A 19,485-nucleotide genomic window follows, 5' to 3' on the forward strand; every position below is an offset into this window, starting at 1 on the left:
TCCCCTAGACAAAGGAATGGCAACCCCCTCCCTTGCCTGGGAAATCCTATGAACAGAGGAGCCTAGTGGGCTACAGTCCGTGGGGGTCACAAAGTCAGACACAGCTGAGCAACTAACACTTTCACTTTCATATATACACACATGCCTCTGTCTCCATGTGTGCTCAGTCGTGTCCAGCTCTGCGGCCCCATGGAATGTATGTGTGTGTGTATATGTATGTATATATATATCCCAAACTCCCAATCCTTCCCTCTCCTGCTTTTAATTTTAACGTAGGTGAGTAGAATATGTTATGTCAATACTTATGTTTTTAAAAGACCGGCAAAGACATCTGGCCGCAGCTCCGTCTTTCTGCCCAGACCCGTTCCTCTGTAGGGGAGGCTAGGCTGATGCCGCTCTGCGCTCACAGCTGCACGGCATCATTTGACCTTAAGGAGGAGTCTTCTCTGAGCGAGACCCTGGGCTGCACGAGGAGGTGGGTGGCAGGAGACCAGATTCATAAAAAACAGTGTCTGCTTCTGGGACGCGTTCAGCCCAGGTATAAAAGAAGTCAACATCTGGATGAAATGTGTTCCAAGTTGAGGTCCCACGTGGGATGGGAATAAGGAAGGAAGGAGGAAATGATGTTGGCCCTGACAATACATGAGGTCTTGAAGAGGGAGCGTTCAGCCACCCCTGGAAGGCGACTGTGGTCTGCAGACCAGTGGGAAGTGGCATCCTCACAGCGTGAATAGATGGAGTCAGAGGGTTCTGGGCAGACTGTGACAAGAAGTCGTGACCTGGTGAGCTTGTCCAGGAGGGGCCTGGGAGGCTGTGGCTTAAAAGTCCTGGGAAAGAGCAAGTCGCATGTTGTGGGTCCTCTTTATTCTGTCGGAGATTGGAATGGATGGGATTTTCAAGGACAAGTGTGTGTTTTAGGAAAGTTCTAGACTCCAGTATGAGAGGGTATTTGGAGAAGCGAAAGATTCTAGGTCAAGAGCCCCCAGGGGCTGCTTCAGGTCCAGATGAAGAGAGATGATCCCCTGAATGGAGGGAGAACAGCAGAAATGGGATGGGATGGGTTTACGTCATGTTGTGGAGGGAGAACCAGGAAGACTTGGAGATGCTGTGTGTGCAGGCAGCTGAGGGCTGAAGCAGAGGTCTGGGTAGCCGGGGGGATATGAGCCTTGTTGGTGGAAGAGTGGGCCATCTCAGGGAAGTCAGAGATCTCGGTCAGGAGACGTCAGGCCAGGTGGGCGGACGGCCAGGGAAACTTTGAGGAAGAGGATGTGCGAGGTTTACACAGGATAAATCAACTGATGATTGATGTCTGAGTGCTCGCAGTGTGACAAGAAGTAAAACACGGTATATTATCTTATTTAACTGAAATCCTTAGGAATCTTGTGAGTGGGAACATTTACTATTTATTTTATCGATAAGAAGGCTGAAGTTTATGAAGGTTAAAATAATTTTTTCTGAGTAACATAGCTGTTAACTGGGACTCCCGAGAGCTGAACTCAGCTTTGCCTAATTCCAAACAAAGTTATTTTTGAATTGCATAAGGGATGCAGCCGCAGCGTTTGCACCCACAAATCCGGGGGGATCCAGGGGGACAGAGGCCATCACCTCGAGACTGAGAAGGGTGCCCAGCTTCAGATGCATTTTCATACCTGTGGTCCCCCGTGGCATGTCACAGGATTGCTCCTGGAGGCCACCTCGTATTGACTAAAATAAAGATTACAGATGCAAAATGGTGCATCAGCTTAGCGTAATGCAAAATTCGATGATGCATCAAAGTGCACAGAATGGTCCGTTTTCAAGGTTAGAGGGAAGTCGGCTTGGGGAGCCACCGGGAGACTTTTCTTGGCGGTCGAGCGTTATCGTCCCTGCGGCCTGTTCTCCAGCTTCTGTGGGTCTTCTCTCTCACAGGCAGTGCCGGGAGCAGCACCGGGGCTGTCTGACCCCGCTTAAAATGATTTCTTAGGGAAGGAGGGGCCCAGGTATGGGCTGTACTGCCTGGTCCGGGAGCCCCCTTCTTCCTCACTGACTAGGGAGGGCGTGATCACAGTCGTCCGTGTGTTGTTTGGTCGCGCTTCTGTGGGCTCCACAGGGTTCTCCGTCTGTGTGTTCAGCCCCTCAGTCGTGTCTGACAGCGTCCTCTTGAAGCTCATTGAACCTGGTCACTGTTTGGCTTTTGTTTCACCATTACTAATCTATTTCACTTGTGTATTCTTTTTTTCCTTTTATGAGGAGATTGTTTTCACAAAAGAGCCTGCGGATATATTGATGCTTTCTGCTCTTCCTTTCCCTTCTATTACTTGGTAATTTGGAGCAGCCTACATTTTATTTCTTTCTCTCCCGCATGGCCCCCTCTCCTTCTGTGCACTCACAATCACACATGTGTGTATCTAGTCCAAGAAAACAGGGCAGAACCGTTCAGATGGGCATCTCACCAGAAGCATGCCCCCCTCTCTCTCAAAATCTATGCAGACCAGTATTGTCGAAAGTTAGAATAGTGTTATTAAAACATTGTATCATTGACAACTAAATAGCCCCAAATAATGCAAAGTGTGAAGGGTTAATAGGGTAGCAGAGATGTGCCTGCAAACGGGTCTCTCTGCTCGGGCTGAGCATCCTTGCAAGCGATGCGTTCTGCCAAAGAGTCTGGACACAGCCTTGAGTTTGATGGTCCCTTACAAACGAGGGAGCATTCCCTTCTTGAGATAAGAAGGTGATGAGGGCTTTGGGCAGACTCTGCAGTAGACAGGGGTTTCACTCCCCTTTGCTATACGATAACATGTATGCGCCTGTGCTGTGCTGAAAAGGCTTATTCATGCAGTCTGGAATTCTGCCTAGGGGGCTTTTATAATAAACGGCAATTCGTTTTTTGCCCAGTTCTGTTCCTCCGGCCGGAGTGTGCGTCTGTCTTTTGTGTGTGTCTTGTTTTATGTTATTTCACTCGTAATCTCCAACAAAGTGTAAACTATATACTGATCTCACTAGTGAGCATAAACGCAAAAACTATAAGTAAAATATCAGCAAGTAGAGTTCAGTCATGTATGAGAATAATAGTGTTCTCTGAACAGTAAGGTGTGATCATTTCAACAGCATTTGGGTTCAGGAAATCAATCAACAAAATTCACTGCAACCGCACATTAACAGGAAAATACTTGTAACTATGTCACAAGATGCTGAAAGGGCATCTGATAAAAATTATCAACCACTCCTGACAAAAATTCCAGGTAAGATAACAGTAAAAACTGCTTTAATAGCATAAAGACTATTTATCATGGACCAATGAGCAAAGAAAATCATTCTAAATGGCAAACAATAAAACCATTTCAATTATAGTCAGGAAGGAATACTCAACATCACCATTAATATTTAATATGTTCTTGAATGGTGGGAAATGCAGTATATAAGCAAGCTGCATGCTGAGTACAGGAATATATATATCTCTTTTCTGATCATATAATTCTACTTTAGAAAACCTAAAAGGCAGGAAAAAAAAGAAAAGAAAAGAAAACCTAAAAGGCATTAGTTTTTTAAAAACTACTGTAATTAGTAAGAAAACTTACTAATATAGCTTTAGTATATAAATATAATAAATCAAAACCTTCTCTATTCCTTAACATGAATATCTAGAAATAGAAATGGAGAAAATATTCCATTCACAGCACACAAACTGTACAAAGACCTGGGATAAATCTAAGAAAAGTACTGGGAGTTAGAATAAAGCAAACTATAAAATCTTATTGAAAATTTGAAAAAAATAAAAGGATACAATGTAATCTTAAAAGTATTAAAAAGCAGAGACATTACTCTGCTGACAAACATCTGTAGTCAAAGCTGTGGTTTTTCCAGTAGTCATGTGTGGACTGAGATTTGGACCATAAAGAAGGCTGAATGCCAAAGTATTGATGCTTTTGAACTGTGGTATTGAAGAAGACTCTTGGAAGTCCATTGGGCTGCAAGGAGATCAAACCAGTCCATCCTAAAGGAAATCAACTGTGAATTTTCATCAGAAGGCCTGATGCTGAAACTGAAGCTACAATACTTTGGTCACCTGATCTGAAGAGCTGACTCATTAGAAAAGATCGGGATGCTGGGAAAGATTGAAGGCAGGAGGAGAAGGGGTCGACAGAGGATGAGATGGTTGATCTCATCTTTCATATGCTTTCCGTGGACATGAGTTTCAGTAAGCTCCACGAGATGGTGAAGGACAGGGAAGCCTGGTGTGCTGCAGTCCATGGGGTCGCAAAGAGTCAGACACGACTGAGCAACTGAACAATAACAACAACAATGTAATCTTAGGTGAGAATACAGTATTTAAAATGTTAATTCTCTTTAAATTGATATAAAATTTTAACGGAATCCTAATTAGAACTTTGAAACAATTAATGCTGAACATTTGATAAAATATTTTCGTCAACATACATAGTATAGTCAAAGTTACGGTTTTTCCAGTAGTCATGTATGGATATGAGAGTTGGACCGTAAAGAAAGCTGAGTGCCAAAGAATTGATGCTTTTGAACTGTGGCATTGGCGAAGACTCTTAGAAAGTCCCTTGGACTGCAAGAAGATCAAACCAGTCAATCCTAAGGGAGATCAGTACTGGTGTTCATTGGAAGGACTGATGTTGAAGCTGAAACTCCAATACTTTTGCCACCTGATGTGAAGAGCTGACTCATTAAGACCCTGGTGCTGGGAAAGATTGAGGGCAGGAGGAGAAGGGGACGACAGAGGATGAGATGGTTGGAGAGTCTAACACAACTGAGTGACTGAACTGACTAAAATCTTGCATACTATTCTACTGTGCAGATTTATTGTCACTCACTCAGTCCTCACCAAGGGTATTTAAATCAGATTCCTATTATTCATGGCAGCTACGTTTCAGAAAGTCTCCACAAACACTGTTCCTAGGGGATAAACAGGGGTAGGTTCCCGAGAGTCTTGGTCACAGTACCGATCACTAATTCAGGTGAAACCAACTGCCTTAGAGTCATTTCCTTCCTTTATTGTTGCATGAGAAAATGGAGATGAAAATTGTTCAGGGTGATGTGATTTTTAGACCACCTGACCTGCCTCTTGAGAAATCTGTATGCGGGTCAGGAAGCAACAGTCAGAACTGGACATGGAACAACAGACTGGTTCCAAATAGGCATAGGAGTACGTCAAGGCTGTATATTGTCACTCTGTTTATTTAACTTTTACGGAGAGTACATCATGAGAAACGCTGGTGTGGATGAAGCACAAGCTGGAATCAAGACTGCTGGGAGAAATGTCAATAACCTCAGATATGCAGATGACACCACCCTTATGGCAGAAAGTGAAGAAGAACTAAAGAGCCTCCTGATGAAAGTGAAAGAGGAGAGTGAAAAGTTGGCTTAAAGCTCAACATTCACAAAACTAAGATCATGGCATCCAGTCCCATCGTTTCATGGCAAATAGATGGGGGAACAGTGTCAGACTTTATTTTGGGGGGCTCCAAAATCACTGCAGATGGTGATTGCAGCCATGAAATTAAAAGACGCTTACTCCTTGGAAGGAAAGTTACGACCAACCTAGACAGCATAATAAAAAGCAGAGACATTACTTTGTCAACAAACGTCCATCTAGGCAAGGGTATGGTTTTTCCAGTAGTCATATATGGATGTGAGAATTGGATTATAAAGAAAGCTGAGCGCCAAAGAACTGATGTTTTTGAACTGTTGGAGAAGACACTTGCAAGTCCCTTGGACTGCAAGGAGATCCAACCAGTCCATCCTAAAGGAGATCAGTCCTGGGTGTTCATTGGAAGGACTGATGCTGAAGCTGAAACTCCATATTTTGGCCACCTGATGCAAAGAGCTAACTCCTTTGACAAGACCCTGATGTTGGTAAAGATTCAAAGTAGGAGGAGAAGGGGACAGCAGAGGATGAGATGGCTGGATGGCATCACCGACTTGATGGACATGGGTTTGAGTAAGCTCTGGGAGTCGGTGATGGGCAGGGAGGCCTGGCGTGCTGCAGTTCATGGGGTTGCAAAGAGTCGGACACGACTGAGCGACTGAACTGAACTGAACTGAACTGAACTGAAACGTCTAATGTTTACATGTGGTCGTAGGATCATTTGTAGAGTGACGCGTGCCAAGCTGACAATATCGGGCTCTCTTCCTGGGTGTGAGGGTCTGTGTGAGTGCTTCAGAGAAGACAGACAAGTTGAAGGGAGACACAGCATTTTTGATTATTTCATTTATGGAAAATCACCTGTGTGCTATGAAGAAATTTGAAAGAAAACATGATAATGAGTCCTCTATCCACTGACCTGTGAATTGGAGTCCACGGAGGTGCAAAGGCAGGTTGCCAAATCAGGTGTGGAATGCAATTCTATTTTAGGAACAAATCTGCTGAATATAAGCTTCTAAGTGTAACAGTGAGCAAAGGAATGTATGCTTAAAGATGTGTGTCAGTTGCGCGGTCGCGTCCGACTCTTTGTGACCCCATGGACTGTAGCCCGCCAGGCTCCTCTGTCCGTGGGATTCTCCAGGCAAGGATACTGGAGTGGGTTGCCATTCCCTTTTCCAGGGGAGCTTCCCAACCTGATTCCCTTGCATTTTAGGCGTAAACCGTCTGAGCTACTAGGGAAGCCCATGCTTAAAGATACAGAGAGGTTGGGAATCTTGTGGGAAAAGAATTGTTTTTATGCTTATTTACATCAACTTGTTTCAATAGGTACAATATGTTTTGTTGAAATTTGAAAAACAACAAATAAGGTGTAAAAGAACATTATGTAACTGAACATTATTCCATTAGCCAAAAAAAGGACATAGCCATATTTAACAGACTTTAGCAAATTTGCTGCAAAGGAATTTTATTAATAAATTTTGAAGATGGCACCATCAGGCACAGTCTCAGTACAAGATTTTGAGTTATGTTATATGTAATGTTTTAAAATTCTTTGTTGTTTTTTTTTTCTTTTAGGAATCATTAAGAGCCATCAGATATGAAATATCTCCAGATAGAGAATACGCTCTTTTTTCATATAACGTGGAACCAGTGAGTACTCGTCTTTCCTATTTATAGAAATGTGTTTCTTTATTCTAATACCGTATTAAGTATTTTTCCTTGAATCTCTATTCTTACTGATCTTTGAATCCTGTAATAGTTAATGGATTCTGAGATAGTCTCCTTTTATGCCACACTGCCACCTAGGAGAGAGGAAAGGTATGAAAATCTTTTTAACAGAGGAAAAAAAACAACAAAACACTCCTTTAAAGGCCTATTTCATAGGATTTCATTGGTAACAAAAAGTTGTGCTTTTATAGATTAATTTACCCTTTTGTAAATTATTTTTCTTGCCATTTTCTCAATCACGCCATACATTTTATCTTAAGAACAGAAAATGACTCTCAGGTTCCCCCTAAATTAAAATCAAGGGTTAATCATCTCCTGGCGTCACAGTGTTCTAGAGAAGACTTGAACTGTCACTGTCTTTATATAAACCCTTGTTTTTAGCACTTCCTGAATGAATCTCCCACAAAATTTCACCAGAATTCTTTATAAAATCTCATCCTGGTCTTTGGTAGCACTCTAAAACTGGGTCTCTCTCCTTTTTACTGCACTGATATACTGGGATTCATTTTGGCTCTTTAAATTGAGCGAGAGGGCGCAATGTATTTAAGTGAAACAGATGTTTGGCTTGCAAGAGATTAGCAGCTTTAGAAATATGCATCAGTGGAACTTTTTTCTCTGGCAAATAAAATGTAGAATTCCACTGCTTTCTAGTTCTTTTGAGACTATTCTAATTGGAGTTTCGTGAAGCTTCTGTGAGATGTAATGGTACTTGCATCATCATTCATGTCTGAGTAGCTCCTTGGTGAGTCTGAGAGAATCTTCCCCTGGCATGAGCTGGGCAAGCTCGTTGAGTTACACACCACTGAGGAAGCTGGGGTTTGCATGGAGCAGCAACTCCGATTCTAGACATTTTAGAATTTCTTTTCAAAGTAACTTGACAGCTGGATTATTATTTCTTGACAACTGGATTTCAGTCCCAATTAAAACTTCAATTGGAGATTTGTTCCTCCAAAAGGAGATCTTTTTAAATTCTCCATCTTCAGTTTTCCATTTACTAGTTTTGAAAATGTCCATTATGTAAAAGTTTTCATTTTCTCCATCTGAATCCTTTGGAACAATTAGTCATCTTCAGCCATTTGATTAGGGAAGTCAGTGAACTTGACATACTAGCTTTGGGACTCCACGCATCCTACACCGAACCCTGCATACCTCTGAGCGTGATGGTCACAGCTGATAGTATTCCAGCCCCTTTCACCACCCTTAGAAGCTGCCAAAAACGTAACCTCCATCCTTGAATAAGAGAAGAATCCCAGCAGATCTTTGAAGGACTTTTGTAGGAATAGGGAAATGAACGCTGAGTTGCTCCGAGGAGACAAAACCAACACCCAAGTGAGAAAAGCATTGAAAGACAGGTTTCAGGTCATCTTCCTGGACAGTCTTTTAATAATAGGAGGAGCTCAATAGTGGGATGAGTTGCCGTGTTTGGTAATGAGCATCCGGCTCCTTGAAAGCAAAGTTTGTATTTGTTCTTCAGAATCTTTCAGAGGAGCTTCTCCTACCTGCTCACTTGGGGTGCCTGGGACCCTGTGGTTCTGTCCATCATGGAGCTCTCCACCATCCCCCTCCTTCCTCCCAGTGCTCCTTGGGGACAGTGCCTGCGGATCACATTGCAGCTGATGCCATTTGGGGAGAGGATATTTTGCTAAACCCGAGTCTCTATCATGTAGAACACAGGCTGTAAATAGACACCTTGAGCTAATGCTTTCTCCCTGCACGGCATCCGTTGGCCTTTGGAGTAGACGTGTGTTCAGTCTGATTTCTCAATTGAGGGAAAATGTAAAAAAAAGAAAAAAAATTGTACTGATTTAGCTATATTTTCAACTGTAAAAATGATCAAATATCAAAAATGTGTGCTATATTTTTTAAAATCTATAGAACTGGGTATTTTTAACCTGAATCAAAGAAGTAACCCTTGATGGTTTCTGAGAGCTGAGCCATTACTGAGCATGTGACTGTCCAAGCAACCTGCCTGAACTGTGTATTTCTTCCTCTCGGTCATTCAGACTAGTTGCAGTGTTGCGTCAGTTCCCAGTTGTTTGACGTCAGCTGGTTTCATTTGCCCGTTTTTAATGTTGTCAGCTGTTCATAGAGCAGGAGGCCCTTTGTCCTGTCCGTCCCCTCGAGATGTGGCCCAGAACCACGTGTGTATTTTTGGTGCTGAACAGATATGTCTGTGCCATTATCTTCTCTCTGAACTCCTTAGCTCTGGAGCGAGATTCAAAGTGACTTTTTTTAAATCCTTGAAATTCTATGAAATACACAAAAAGGAAAAAAAAAATTATGTCATGAAAGAAAGAGACCCCTATTTGTGAAACATTTTAGTAACATTCCACATTTATTCTGGAAATGGGGGCATCTTGCTAATTAGCATATCTTTTTTACTACTAAACTCTTTTAATATTATTAAACTTATAGCTTAACTAACAGCCTTGAACATCCACAAATTAGCTAATTTTTAACTGTGTCAACCATACGCTTTTTAAATGGTCTCAAAATTACCCTTTTAAAAAAATATAAAGTTAGCAATTAGATTTGAGAAATAAACCCAAGCACAGTTTTCCAATTTTTCCAGGCCTTAGATGCCTATAGATCCATAAATGTCTCTAGAATTGAAAAGTAATAAACAATATTACTTTTTATTAATGTGTGCCAGTCCTGCAGTTTGCATAATATGCTTATTTACACCCTCTCAGTTCAGTTCAGTTCAGTCGCTCAGTCGTGTCCGACTCCCTGCAGCCCCATGAACCACAGCACGCCAGGCCTCCCTGTCCATCACCAACTCCCGGAGTTCCCCCAAACTCATGTCCATCGAGTCGGTGATGCCATCCAGCCATCTCATCCTCGGTCGTCCCCTTCTCCTCCTGCCCCCGATCCCTCCCAGCATCAGGGTCTTTTCCAATGAGTCAGCTGTTCGCATGAGGTGGCCAAAGTATTGGAGTTTCAGCTTCAACATCAGTCCCTCCAAGGGAGGGACTGATCTCCCTTAGGATGGACTGGTTGGATCTCCTTGCAGTCCAAGGGACTCTCAAGAGTCTTCTCCAACACCACAGTTCAAAAGCATCAATTCTTTGCGCTCAGCTTTCTTTACAGTCCAACTCTCACATCCATACATGACCCCTGGAAAAACCACAGCTCTGACTAGACGGACCTTTGTTTACACCCTCTCACTTCTTCTCAAAAGACCACTCCTGCCCACAAAGAGCCAGTATTTCTGTTATTTTCTGTTTCACTTGTAGAACTTCATAACATTTCTCAGTGTATTGCTTCTAAAGGGTTCTCTTGAAACTAAGCTAGACATTGGGGGATAGTAATTTTTTATTTTAATTAGAAAGCTATTTTAACTATAGTAACTAAACTATACTTAGAGGGGTAAATTTCCGTAAAGTTATCTAATTAGAGTAACCATGTTCCTTCATATTGAAGTATATTTGGCAAATGTGAGAAGTTTCTAAAACTCTTAGGGGAGGAGGGGAAAAATTTTAAACCTTGATATCTTAGATCATTTAAAAATATTAATACATTTTGTGACTTTCAAAGAGGAAAGAGAAATTTTTTCTGGAAAATATTCTTTCTTAGCAATTATTTTCTGAAAGGGCCAGTGAATATTTGTGGAAGTTCTGGCTGCAGTGTTTAAAGGAGATGCTGGGCTGTGCTGAGTCACTCAGTCGTGTCTGTCTCTGTGTGACCCCACGGACTGTAGCCCTCCAGGCTCCCCTGTCCATGGGATTCTCCAGGCAAGAATACTGGAGCGGGTTGCCATGCCCTCCTCCAGGGGGTCTTCCCCACCCCCGGGGACTGAACCCCACTTCTCTTATGCATAGAACGCACCTGCTGAAGGGATATAATGAGCTCCTTCCTTCCTTAAGTGGTTTCCCAGTCAGATGGGCCAAGAGGTGTGATGATAGCCTCCATAGAGGGCTGTGTTTGGGCAGGAAAATGAGTTCTCATCGGTCCTCTGCAAGCGACTTTCTGATGACCTCTGGTGGCCCAGACCTCTGTGGTTCTCCTGCCGGAGAAGTGGAGATGCTGTCCTGTCCATTACTGACTTAGGGATGTTGTGAAACCAGCATGGAGGATCACTTAGCTGTCTGGGTTACTGAGTAGTTTAAATTCATGATATAAGAAGATGCCTAATCCAGATCTCGAACATCGTGGGTTCTATCTATATAACTTCTTGCTATGATTTTTTGTTTTTATTATGATACTTTCAAGATTGGTGGTATAAAGATACTACATAAATCCAGGAAAGTGCAGTATTGCTACCATTCTGTTAGGCACCCAAGTGAAAGCTTACTCTTTTTTTTTTTAAGTACTAACTACTTCTGGAATCTCAAATTCAGCAATAAAATTAGAATACAGCAGGAAATTATTGGGCCATTAAATGCGGATATATGTCTCTTGCTGTACTGGTATACATCTTAAAGAGCTTTTTAAAGTTTTGTGCTAGAAAAGGAGAGTGTACAAAGAACTACTGTGATGTTCTTTCTGTCTTCTAAGGGTTGTGTATTAGCAGCTAAAGATGATGCCACTTAGTTGGGGAAGTTACTCAAATCCTTTGTTATTCTAAATACAGATGGTGGTTTGTGCAGGTAGCATGCTTCCATCCAGACCCTGGTGTCATCACTATCACGTTTTTTAAAAATTTATTTTATTAAACTAGAGTTGATTTATAATGTTGTGTTAATTTCTGCTGCACAGTGAAGTCTTTAGGTGAGATATATATGTGTGTTAGGTGAGATATATATTTATATTTAAGTGAGATATACAAATATGATATATATTATATATGTGTGTGTGTGTGTGTGATATATAGGAAATGGCAACCCACTCCAGTATTCTGGCCTGGAAAATCCCATGGAGAGAGGAACCTGGCAGGCTGCAGTCCATAGGGTTGCAAGAGTTGGACACGACTGAGTGAATAAGCACACACACATATGTGTATGTATACACATGTGTGTATATGTATACACGCATATGTGTGTATATGTGTATGTGTGTATATGTGTATATGTATACACGTGTGTGTGTTTGTGTATTCTTTCTCCTGTTCTTCTCCATTATGGTTTATCACAGGTTACTGAGAAGCACACACACGTGTGTGTATGTGTGTATATGCGTATATGTATACACATGTGTATATGTATACACACACATGTGTGTATGTGTACACATATGTGTGTACACGTGTGTATACACATGTGTGTACACGTGTGTATATGTACACATGTGTGTATGTGTGTCCTGTGTACACGTGTGTGTACACATGCATGTATGTGTGTATATGTATACACGTGTGTATATGCGTATATGTATACACGTGTGTATATGCGTATATGTATACACGTGTGTATACACATGTGTGCATGTATATGTATACACATGTGTGCATGTATATGTATGCGTGTGTGTGTACGTGTGTGTGTGTGTCTTCTTTCTCCTATCCTTCTCCATTATGGTTTATCACAGGTTATGAGCACAGTTCCTGTATGAATTAGGGCCCTGTTTGCGCATCCCATCTATCACAGTCTACCCCTGCTGAGCCCACACCCCCACTGCCCCCTGCCCGCCCCTCGCCCGCTCTGCCCAGCTCTGCGTCCCCCAGCGTCCCCGGCCAGCCCTGCCTGTGCTCCGTGGCGCAGAGGGTCTGGAGGCCCACGTGTGTCTTGATCGGCCTCGGGCGCCTTTGCTTCCTACAGAGGCAGAACATGGCGGTCTCCTTGCCCTTTTTAGCTGTCTAGCACTTAAAGCTTTGAGCCAAGTCACAGACCGACTCTCTGCTCTTCTCAAAGGCGGACGAGGGCAGATGCTGGCGACACAGGAGTGTGTGGTCCCTTGGCTTCCAGCATCTCCCCTCTCAGTGGTGGGGAGAGGGGCGCTCAGCCCCAGGGTTCTTGATTCCCACCTCCTCTGCCGACAGGCATCCTGCTCAGACCTGAGATAAGGTGGTTTCATGCTGAGCTTCCTGCAGGAATTTGAAGCCATCTTCAGACCTAATAAATTGCTACCCTTTTCCTGCCCTTGTGGTAAGTTTATGTAGCCCATTTTGCCATCTAAGGGACCATGACCTTTATAATTCATGTGAAATCTGAAAAACAGCCAAACATGTGTAGGTCTGGTTGAACCTGTCTGGTTTAAGGTGAACCTCAACAGAATTCTGGAATCTCTAGTACCTATGTCTATGAGAGTTAATTTTTTAAATTTATTTTTACTTGAAGGATAATTGCTTTACAATATTTCTTTGGCTTCTGCCATATCAAAAAGTCTACAAACAATAAATGCTGGAGAGGGTGTCGAGAAAAAGGAACCCTCTTACACTGTTGGTGGGAATGCAAACTAGTACGGCCACTATGGAGAACAATGTGGAGATTCCTTAAAAATCTGGAAATAGAACTGCCATACGACCCAGCTATCCCACTGCTGGGCATACACACCGAGGAAACCAGAATTGAAAGAGACACGGGTACCCCAGTGTTCATCACAGCACTGTTTACAAGAGCCAGGACATGGAAGCAACCTAGATGTCCATCAGCAGACAAATGGATAAGAAAGATGAGGTACATATACACAATGGAGTATTACTCAGCCATTAAATAGAATATATTTGAATCCATTCTAATGAGGTGGATGAAACTGGAGCCTATTATACAGAGTGAAGTAAGCCAGAAAGAAAAATACCAATACAGTATACTAACGCATATATATGGAATTTAGAAAGATGGTAACAATCACCCTGTATGCGAGACAGCAAAAGAGACGCAGATGTAAAGAACAGTCTTTTGAACTCTGTGGGAGAGGGAGAGGGTGGGATGACTTGAGAGAATAGCATAAAGACATACATATTACCATATGTGAAATAGATGACCAGTCCAAGTTTGATGCATGAAACAGGGCACTCAAAGCTGGTGCGCTGAGATGACCCAGAGGGATGGGATGGGGAGGGAGGTGGGAAGGGGGTTCGGGATGGGGCACACATGTGCCCCCGTGGCTGATTCATGTTGATGTATGGTAGAAACCACTACAATACTGTAGAGTAATTAGCCTCCAATTAAAATTAATTAAAAACAAATAACTTGAGACTTTATAATCACAAGGGATTGGCTATAAAGTATTGAAATCAAACTTATGGACTGACTTAACAACTCTACTACAGCTCAATTGATGTAATTCTGAGTGTATGAGCTCCTATTTGCAACCACTGTAGGTACTGTGGTGTGCTTCTGGTATCGACCATTAGAAGAACTGATGAAATCTTTGCCCCGTAGTGACTAAGGGAAAGGAATTCTTAACTCTTCAGCTGTTGAACTAGATCTTTCTGCATTGTCTGCAAGCCTTTTCTGGGCCTTCCTCAGGGAACCAGCTGATCCCAGTGGTTCTTGCCAGATGAGCCCCTTACACGTTTCCGTGCGTCAGGGCTGAAGTCAGCATTGCAGGGAGGTATCTAGTCTCCGTCTGCGGCTGTCCACAGGTCCAACTGTGAGGATCAGGGCTGCGGTCACTGGCATTTCTGCAGCCGTGAGGATGGTCCTAGTGGGACTCATTGCCTCCAGTGTGGACGCTGCCCCAGGACCCCTGAAAGGACACCAACCCCCCACCAACAGTTCTCAGGAGCCCCTTTGTTCTGTGATTAAACCCGGGGTCTCAGTTCCGACCACCTTCCCTCCAGCAGCAGAATTTACAAGGAAAACCACTCCCCTTGATTTGTTAGTATCCTAGTGTGTTGCTCTCTAAGTGTTGAAGGCCGGGTTGTCTGGGGCTCTTCCTCTGCTGGGTCATTGGAAACCGCCCCATGACTTTTGCGCTGTGTGCCGTCACACAGCTCGTGAAGCACCGTGTGTGGTTGTATGGGGCCGTGGATGTCCAGCTGCTGGTCAGAGTTTTCGGGAGCCTCTGCTCCAGGCTGAGCCGACGTCTCGGGTCCGCTCCCTGTCTCTGCAGGGAGTAGATCCTTCCTGTCCCAGAAGTTCGGTCGTGGTTGGTGAGTTTTGTTTGTTTTTGAAGTTAAATGACTTTTGTTTGTTTCTGAAGTGGAAGCTGCTTAGCGTTTCGGGGGATTGTGGTGGTGGTGTTGTCTCGACACAAAGCTGGTTCGAAATGCACGCACAGACTTTCGGGCCTTTTGTTTTGTTCTTTTTGTCTGTCTTTCTATTCCAGTTTCAGAGCTAGACTTAAAAGCTCAGAATTGGACGTGGGAAAATGTGGACCTCACAATGGTCCTTTTCTCCACAAAATGCAAACATTGTTGAGGTGATTGTGTGTGTGTGTGAGAGAGAGCGAGCAATGATGTTCCAGAGGGGAGAAAGGGGGTTGAACCGACCTGCGGCACTCTATGGGGCCAAAAGTACTGATTAATGTTTTGGAGAACAGCTTCTGTAGGTGCTCGAAATACTTATTTGTAGCATGGAGTGTTACAAAAAGAGGCTTTCTGGGCATATCTGTAGGCAGCAGGAAAGTCTAATGAGGCCACGCGTGCAGCTCTGGGCGTGCGGCTTGAGTGACTGACAAGTGACAGCCTGTGGGCGGTGACCTGTGGCGTGCCCTCTGACCTGTGGCGTGCCCTCTGACCCGTGGTGTCCCAGACCAACCCTTTGACCTGGCATGCCTCGATTAAGAACAGGCATTAATTGCTCTCTGTGCTTCTTCTCTGGCTCTTCTCCAGCCAGATAACCTGCAGATGTGTACGCAAGATCACGTAGGTCTCTGCCTGGCACTCGCCTTAGGCTGATGGCCTGCTCCCCTGCAGGGAGGCCCCAGACTTCTCCGCGTGCTATTGGCAGCCCTGTCTCTGTCCGCCGCCCCTTCTGACCTCAGGGCCTTTGAAGCCAGTCCGCCCTCTCCCACCGTCTCCGGGACTTTCTGCCCACGTGGGAGGGACACCTCCTCCAGGTGCAGGAAGAAGCTTGTCTGCAGGCGAAGAGGCAGCGGGGCTGTTGAGTGTCTTTTGACGCATCCGTTTCTTTTTCCCAATAACACTTGAGAGTGATGGCAGAGGAGCGGGGAGTCGGAAGAGAGCAGAAGGACCTGCTGGCCTCTTCCCCTCGAGGGGCAGGGCTTGTACGGATGTGGGTGCGGGGAAGGCAGGCCTCCAGCTGGCGCCTCTCCCTGGAGCCCTCGTCGGTCCAGCTCCCTCTGCGGCTGGAATTTGGCAGGTGAGTGAAATTGGGAGTTAAGGCTGTTTTCAAAGGAGTGATTATCGTGAGGTACCGTGGACGCTCGCCTGTTCACGGCGGGAAGTGAAAACCGGAGGGGCCACAGGTAGAAAGCGGAGGAGTGTTTGATCAGAAATCTGGAGGGGCGGAAGTGGGGGCAAAGGCAGCGGATGGATGCAGTGTGGACATCAGAAAGCGCATGTGAGACCCTGCAGGTGGTGTCTCAGGATGGCTAAGCCAGTGGAAGCAAGAGCAGACAGGAACGGGGCTCAGGGCACTACCAGTGTGGGAAAGACGTGCTGGAGGATGGGGGTGTGACCTGGGACAGCAGGGCGGATTTACTGGTGGCGGGGAAGGACTTTTCTCCTGCATCTTCCAGCCCTCTGGTAACCGGGAAGGTTAGGGTGAAATGAAGAGGCGAAGAGTCGCTCCACGGAAGAGAGGGTGCTGTGGTCTGTTGGTCGCCGGCGTCAGTGAGGACAGGAGCGGGGAGGGACAGCTTCAGGAAGAGCCTGCCAGTCACAGGACCGGCGTCTCGGAGGACCCGGGGAGTGTTGGAGAAGCAGGACACGGGCCAGGGTTCGGTGGTGCCAGCGAATGCTGAGCATCTGCAGGAGAGGGCGTTGGGGAGGGGGCCGCCTCACTTCCGGGTGGCGCTGACCTCATCCAGAGGTCACCAAAGGCCTCGCGCTGGAGGAGGGTCTCTGAGTCATCTCAATTAATCATGGAAGTTGTGTCGCTAGTAACAAAAGAAATGAAGGATGTACATGAGAAGAGCCGGTGTGCGGAGTGGCACAGGGCGGGGTGAAACCGAGAGCACCTAATCGCTCTTATTGTGAATGGCCGTCATTGTAATGTACGGAGGGGGAAAGGCCTCAAGTTCTAGGTAAAGATCTGGGCTTCACTTCCAATTTAATAGCCCTTCACTGTGGGTGAGCTGCGTAACAGCAACTGTATGCAGAGACTCGGAGCTGATTAACATGGACAGCAGTTGTATGCAGAGATTACTGTGCACCGAGCCACTGGGCCTTCCCAGCGACAGCTAGGGCTCAGAGACTCATTATCTCTCCTTGGTGGTTAGAGCGTCTTTATGTTACTAAAAACTGAAGGAATTCATCCTTGTTATAAGTTAGGACCAGTTCCATTTGTGGTTTTCGGCTCCAGCTGCCATCAGAGAAAATGATTTAACAGAATGGTACGAAGGTGCTGTTGGTAGCATTTCCTATAGCACATGCAATTGGGAATTTTAGCTCAGCGGTAGAATCAGACAGCCCATTTCTAGAAGCAGGTTAGGACCTGCTCTTGCTTTTCTTCTGGGCGACTAAACTTATTACTTTTATAATAATAGATAGACTTTCTTGAATGTCATTTTCAAGAGTTTATCGGGTTCCACTTTTTCCTTTGTATTTTCTGCAGTGAGTAGGCTGTATAGTTGGAAAAACTCCGTGATGGGCTCTGTGGGTGAGGCAGCAAGTCCCCGGGGAATTTGGAGTTCTGCTAATTTGGAGTTCTACTAGGTTTTAATTTTCTATAGTCTTTTCCCATCTTAGCAGGTCGCTTACTCCTGAGTCTTCAGGCTCACTCTGTGGTGTGGTAGTGAACACCAACGTCTGGACTTGGCGGGTTTTACTGATACACCTGCCGTGATGGGGCTTCCAGCCAAGTCAGTAGCCGTGGGTTTTGAATCTGTAGAAATTAACGAGCAGAAACAGTGTGTTGCTTTTGTGTTGTTGTTGTTGAGTCACTAAGTCATGCCGGATTCTTTACGACCCGTGAACTGCAGCACACCAGGCTTTCCTGTCTTTCACCATCTGCCGGGGTTTGTTCAGACTCCTATCCCTTGAGTCGGTGATGCCATCCAACCATCTCATCCTCTGTCACCCCTTTCTCCTCCTTCCCAGCATCAGGGTCTTTTCCAATGACACAACGTGGTCCACTGGAGGAGGGAATGGCAAACCACACCAGTGTTCTTGCCTCGAGAAACCATGAACAGTGTGAAAAGGCATTGCTTGAATGATCCTAAATTGGGTGCTGCCGTGAGCATTTTCAGTGACTTGCCTCCACTGTATGGTGGTGACAATAGGCAAAAAGTGTTGACGTTTGCAGGATTTCCCATGTGTGTGTCGTGTGTGTGCTTGTGTGTACATGCGTGTGAGGGGTGAATAATTTTCCCTAAAGGTGAGAAGAGATGGGGAGTGTGCATTGGTCTTGCATCAGAACTGCAATCTGCTGCATAGTTAGGCAGTTACTCACTGGAGGAGGCATCCTGTTAGGCAGAAGGAACACGACCCAGCCAGCATCTCTCTGTAATCTAGCTCCCCACCTGACCTATGCATCCAGAGCCTTGAAAGGGTCTCTCTTTTGTTTGTTTGTTTCCACAAGCTACCAAAGGTTACTAATCATCCAAAGAAGGAAGACCTTTGCTTATAGGGAATGAGAAAATATAACGAGACTGAAATCCATGAGTCAGTTTGCGACTTAGCTCTGATTACATAAATCCTTGGATGACGCAAGAAGAAGGGATTAGTGAAAGCAACCAGTAGTCTAATCTGCGTCATGTCACAACTGTCATTTTTACTGGATTGCCCCTGCCCTGAATTAACCAACAGCTTCGGCAACCTTGAGACTGACCGCCACCAGGGAGCCCCAGGGGATGAGGTGTGTGGGTCCAGCCAGAGGACCCAACAGGAAGGGAGGAGACAGGTCCTGGGGCCAGGCCATACACAAGTATTTAAATGCACGTTCCCTTGAACCCCCCAGGGAAAGAGGATCGTGAGTGATCGCCCAGGAAGGGTTAGGAGGGCTGGAGCCTGGGAGACGCTCTGAATCACAGTGTCCCTGTGTGCACGGCGGCTGGAGCAGAGAGAGGCAGACACAGCGATGAGAGCGAGTCAGCAGCGTGACCTAGATGCATGCGTGCGTCTTAAGTCACTTCAGTCGTGTCTGACTCTTTGTGACCCCGTGGACTGTAGTCCGCCAGGCTCCTCTGTCCCTGGGATTCTCCAGGCAAGAACACTGGAGTGGATTGCCGTGCCCTTCTCCGGGGGATCTTCCCGACCCAGGGATGGAGCCTGAGCCTGCGATTCTTATGTCTCCTGCGCTGGCAAGCAGGGGCTTTACCGCTAAGGCCACCTGGGGCACCCCGGGTAAGGAGGAAAAATTCCCTCTGTGTCCTGGAACAAGACCCTTAGGCGAGAGAAAATTTCCCAGGGATGAGCCCCATTATCAGATGCTGTTTCTCAA

The 19,485-nt window shown here is 45.2% G+C and overlaps 1 protein-coding gene across 1 annotated transcript in view; it reads left to right on the plus strand.

Annotated features, from left to right (window-relative positions):
- The window catches only part of DPP6 (dipeptidyl peptidase like 6), a 795,167-nt gene that overhangs the window by 521,001 nt on the left and 254,681 nt on the right, over window positions 1-19,485 (plus strand). Inside the window, exon 5 of the mRNA XM_052638993.1 lies at window positions 6,944-7,018. Within this exon, the coding sequence (XP_052494953.1) occupies window positions 6,944-7,018 (75 nt within the window). The remainder of the gene's footprint in view (window positions 1-6,943; window positions 7,019-19,485) is intronic.

Source organism: Budorcas taxicolor, chromosome 4 (genome assembly GCF_023091745.1).
Source record: "Budorcas taxicolor isolate Tak-1 chromosome 4, Takin1.1, whole genome shotgun sequence".
Classification (NCBI taxonomy): domain Eukaryota; kingdom Metazoa; phylum Chordata; class Mammalia; order Artiodactyla; family Bovidae; genus Budorcas; species Budorcas taxicolor.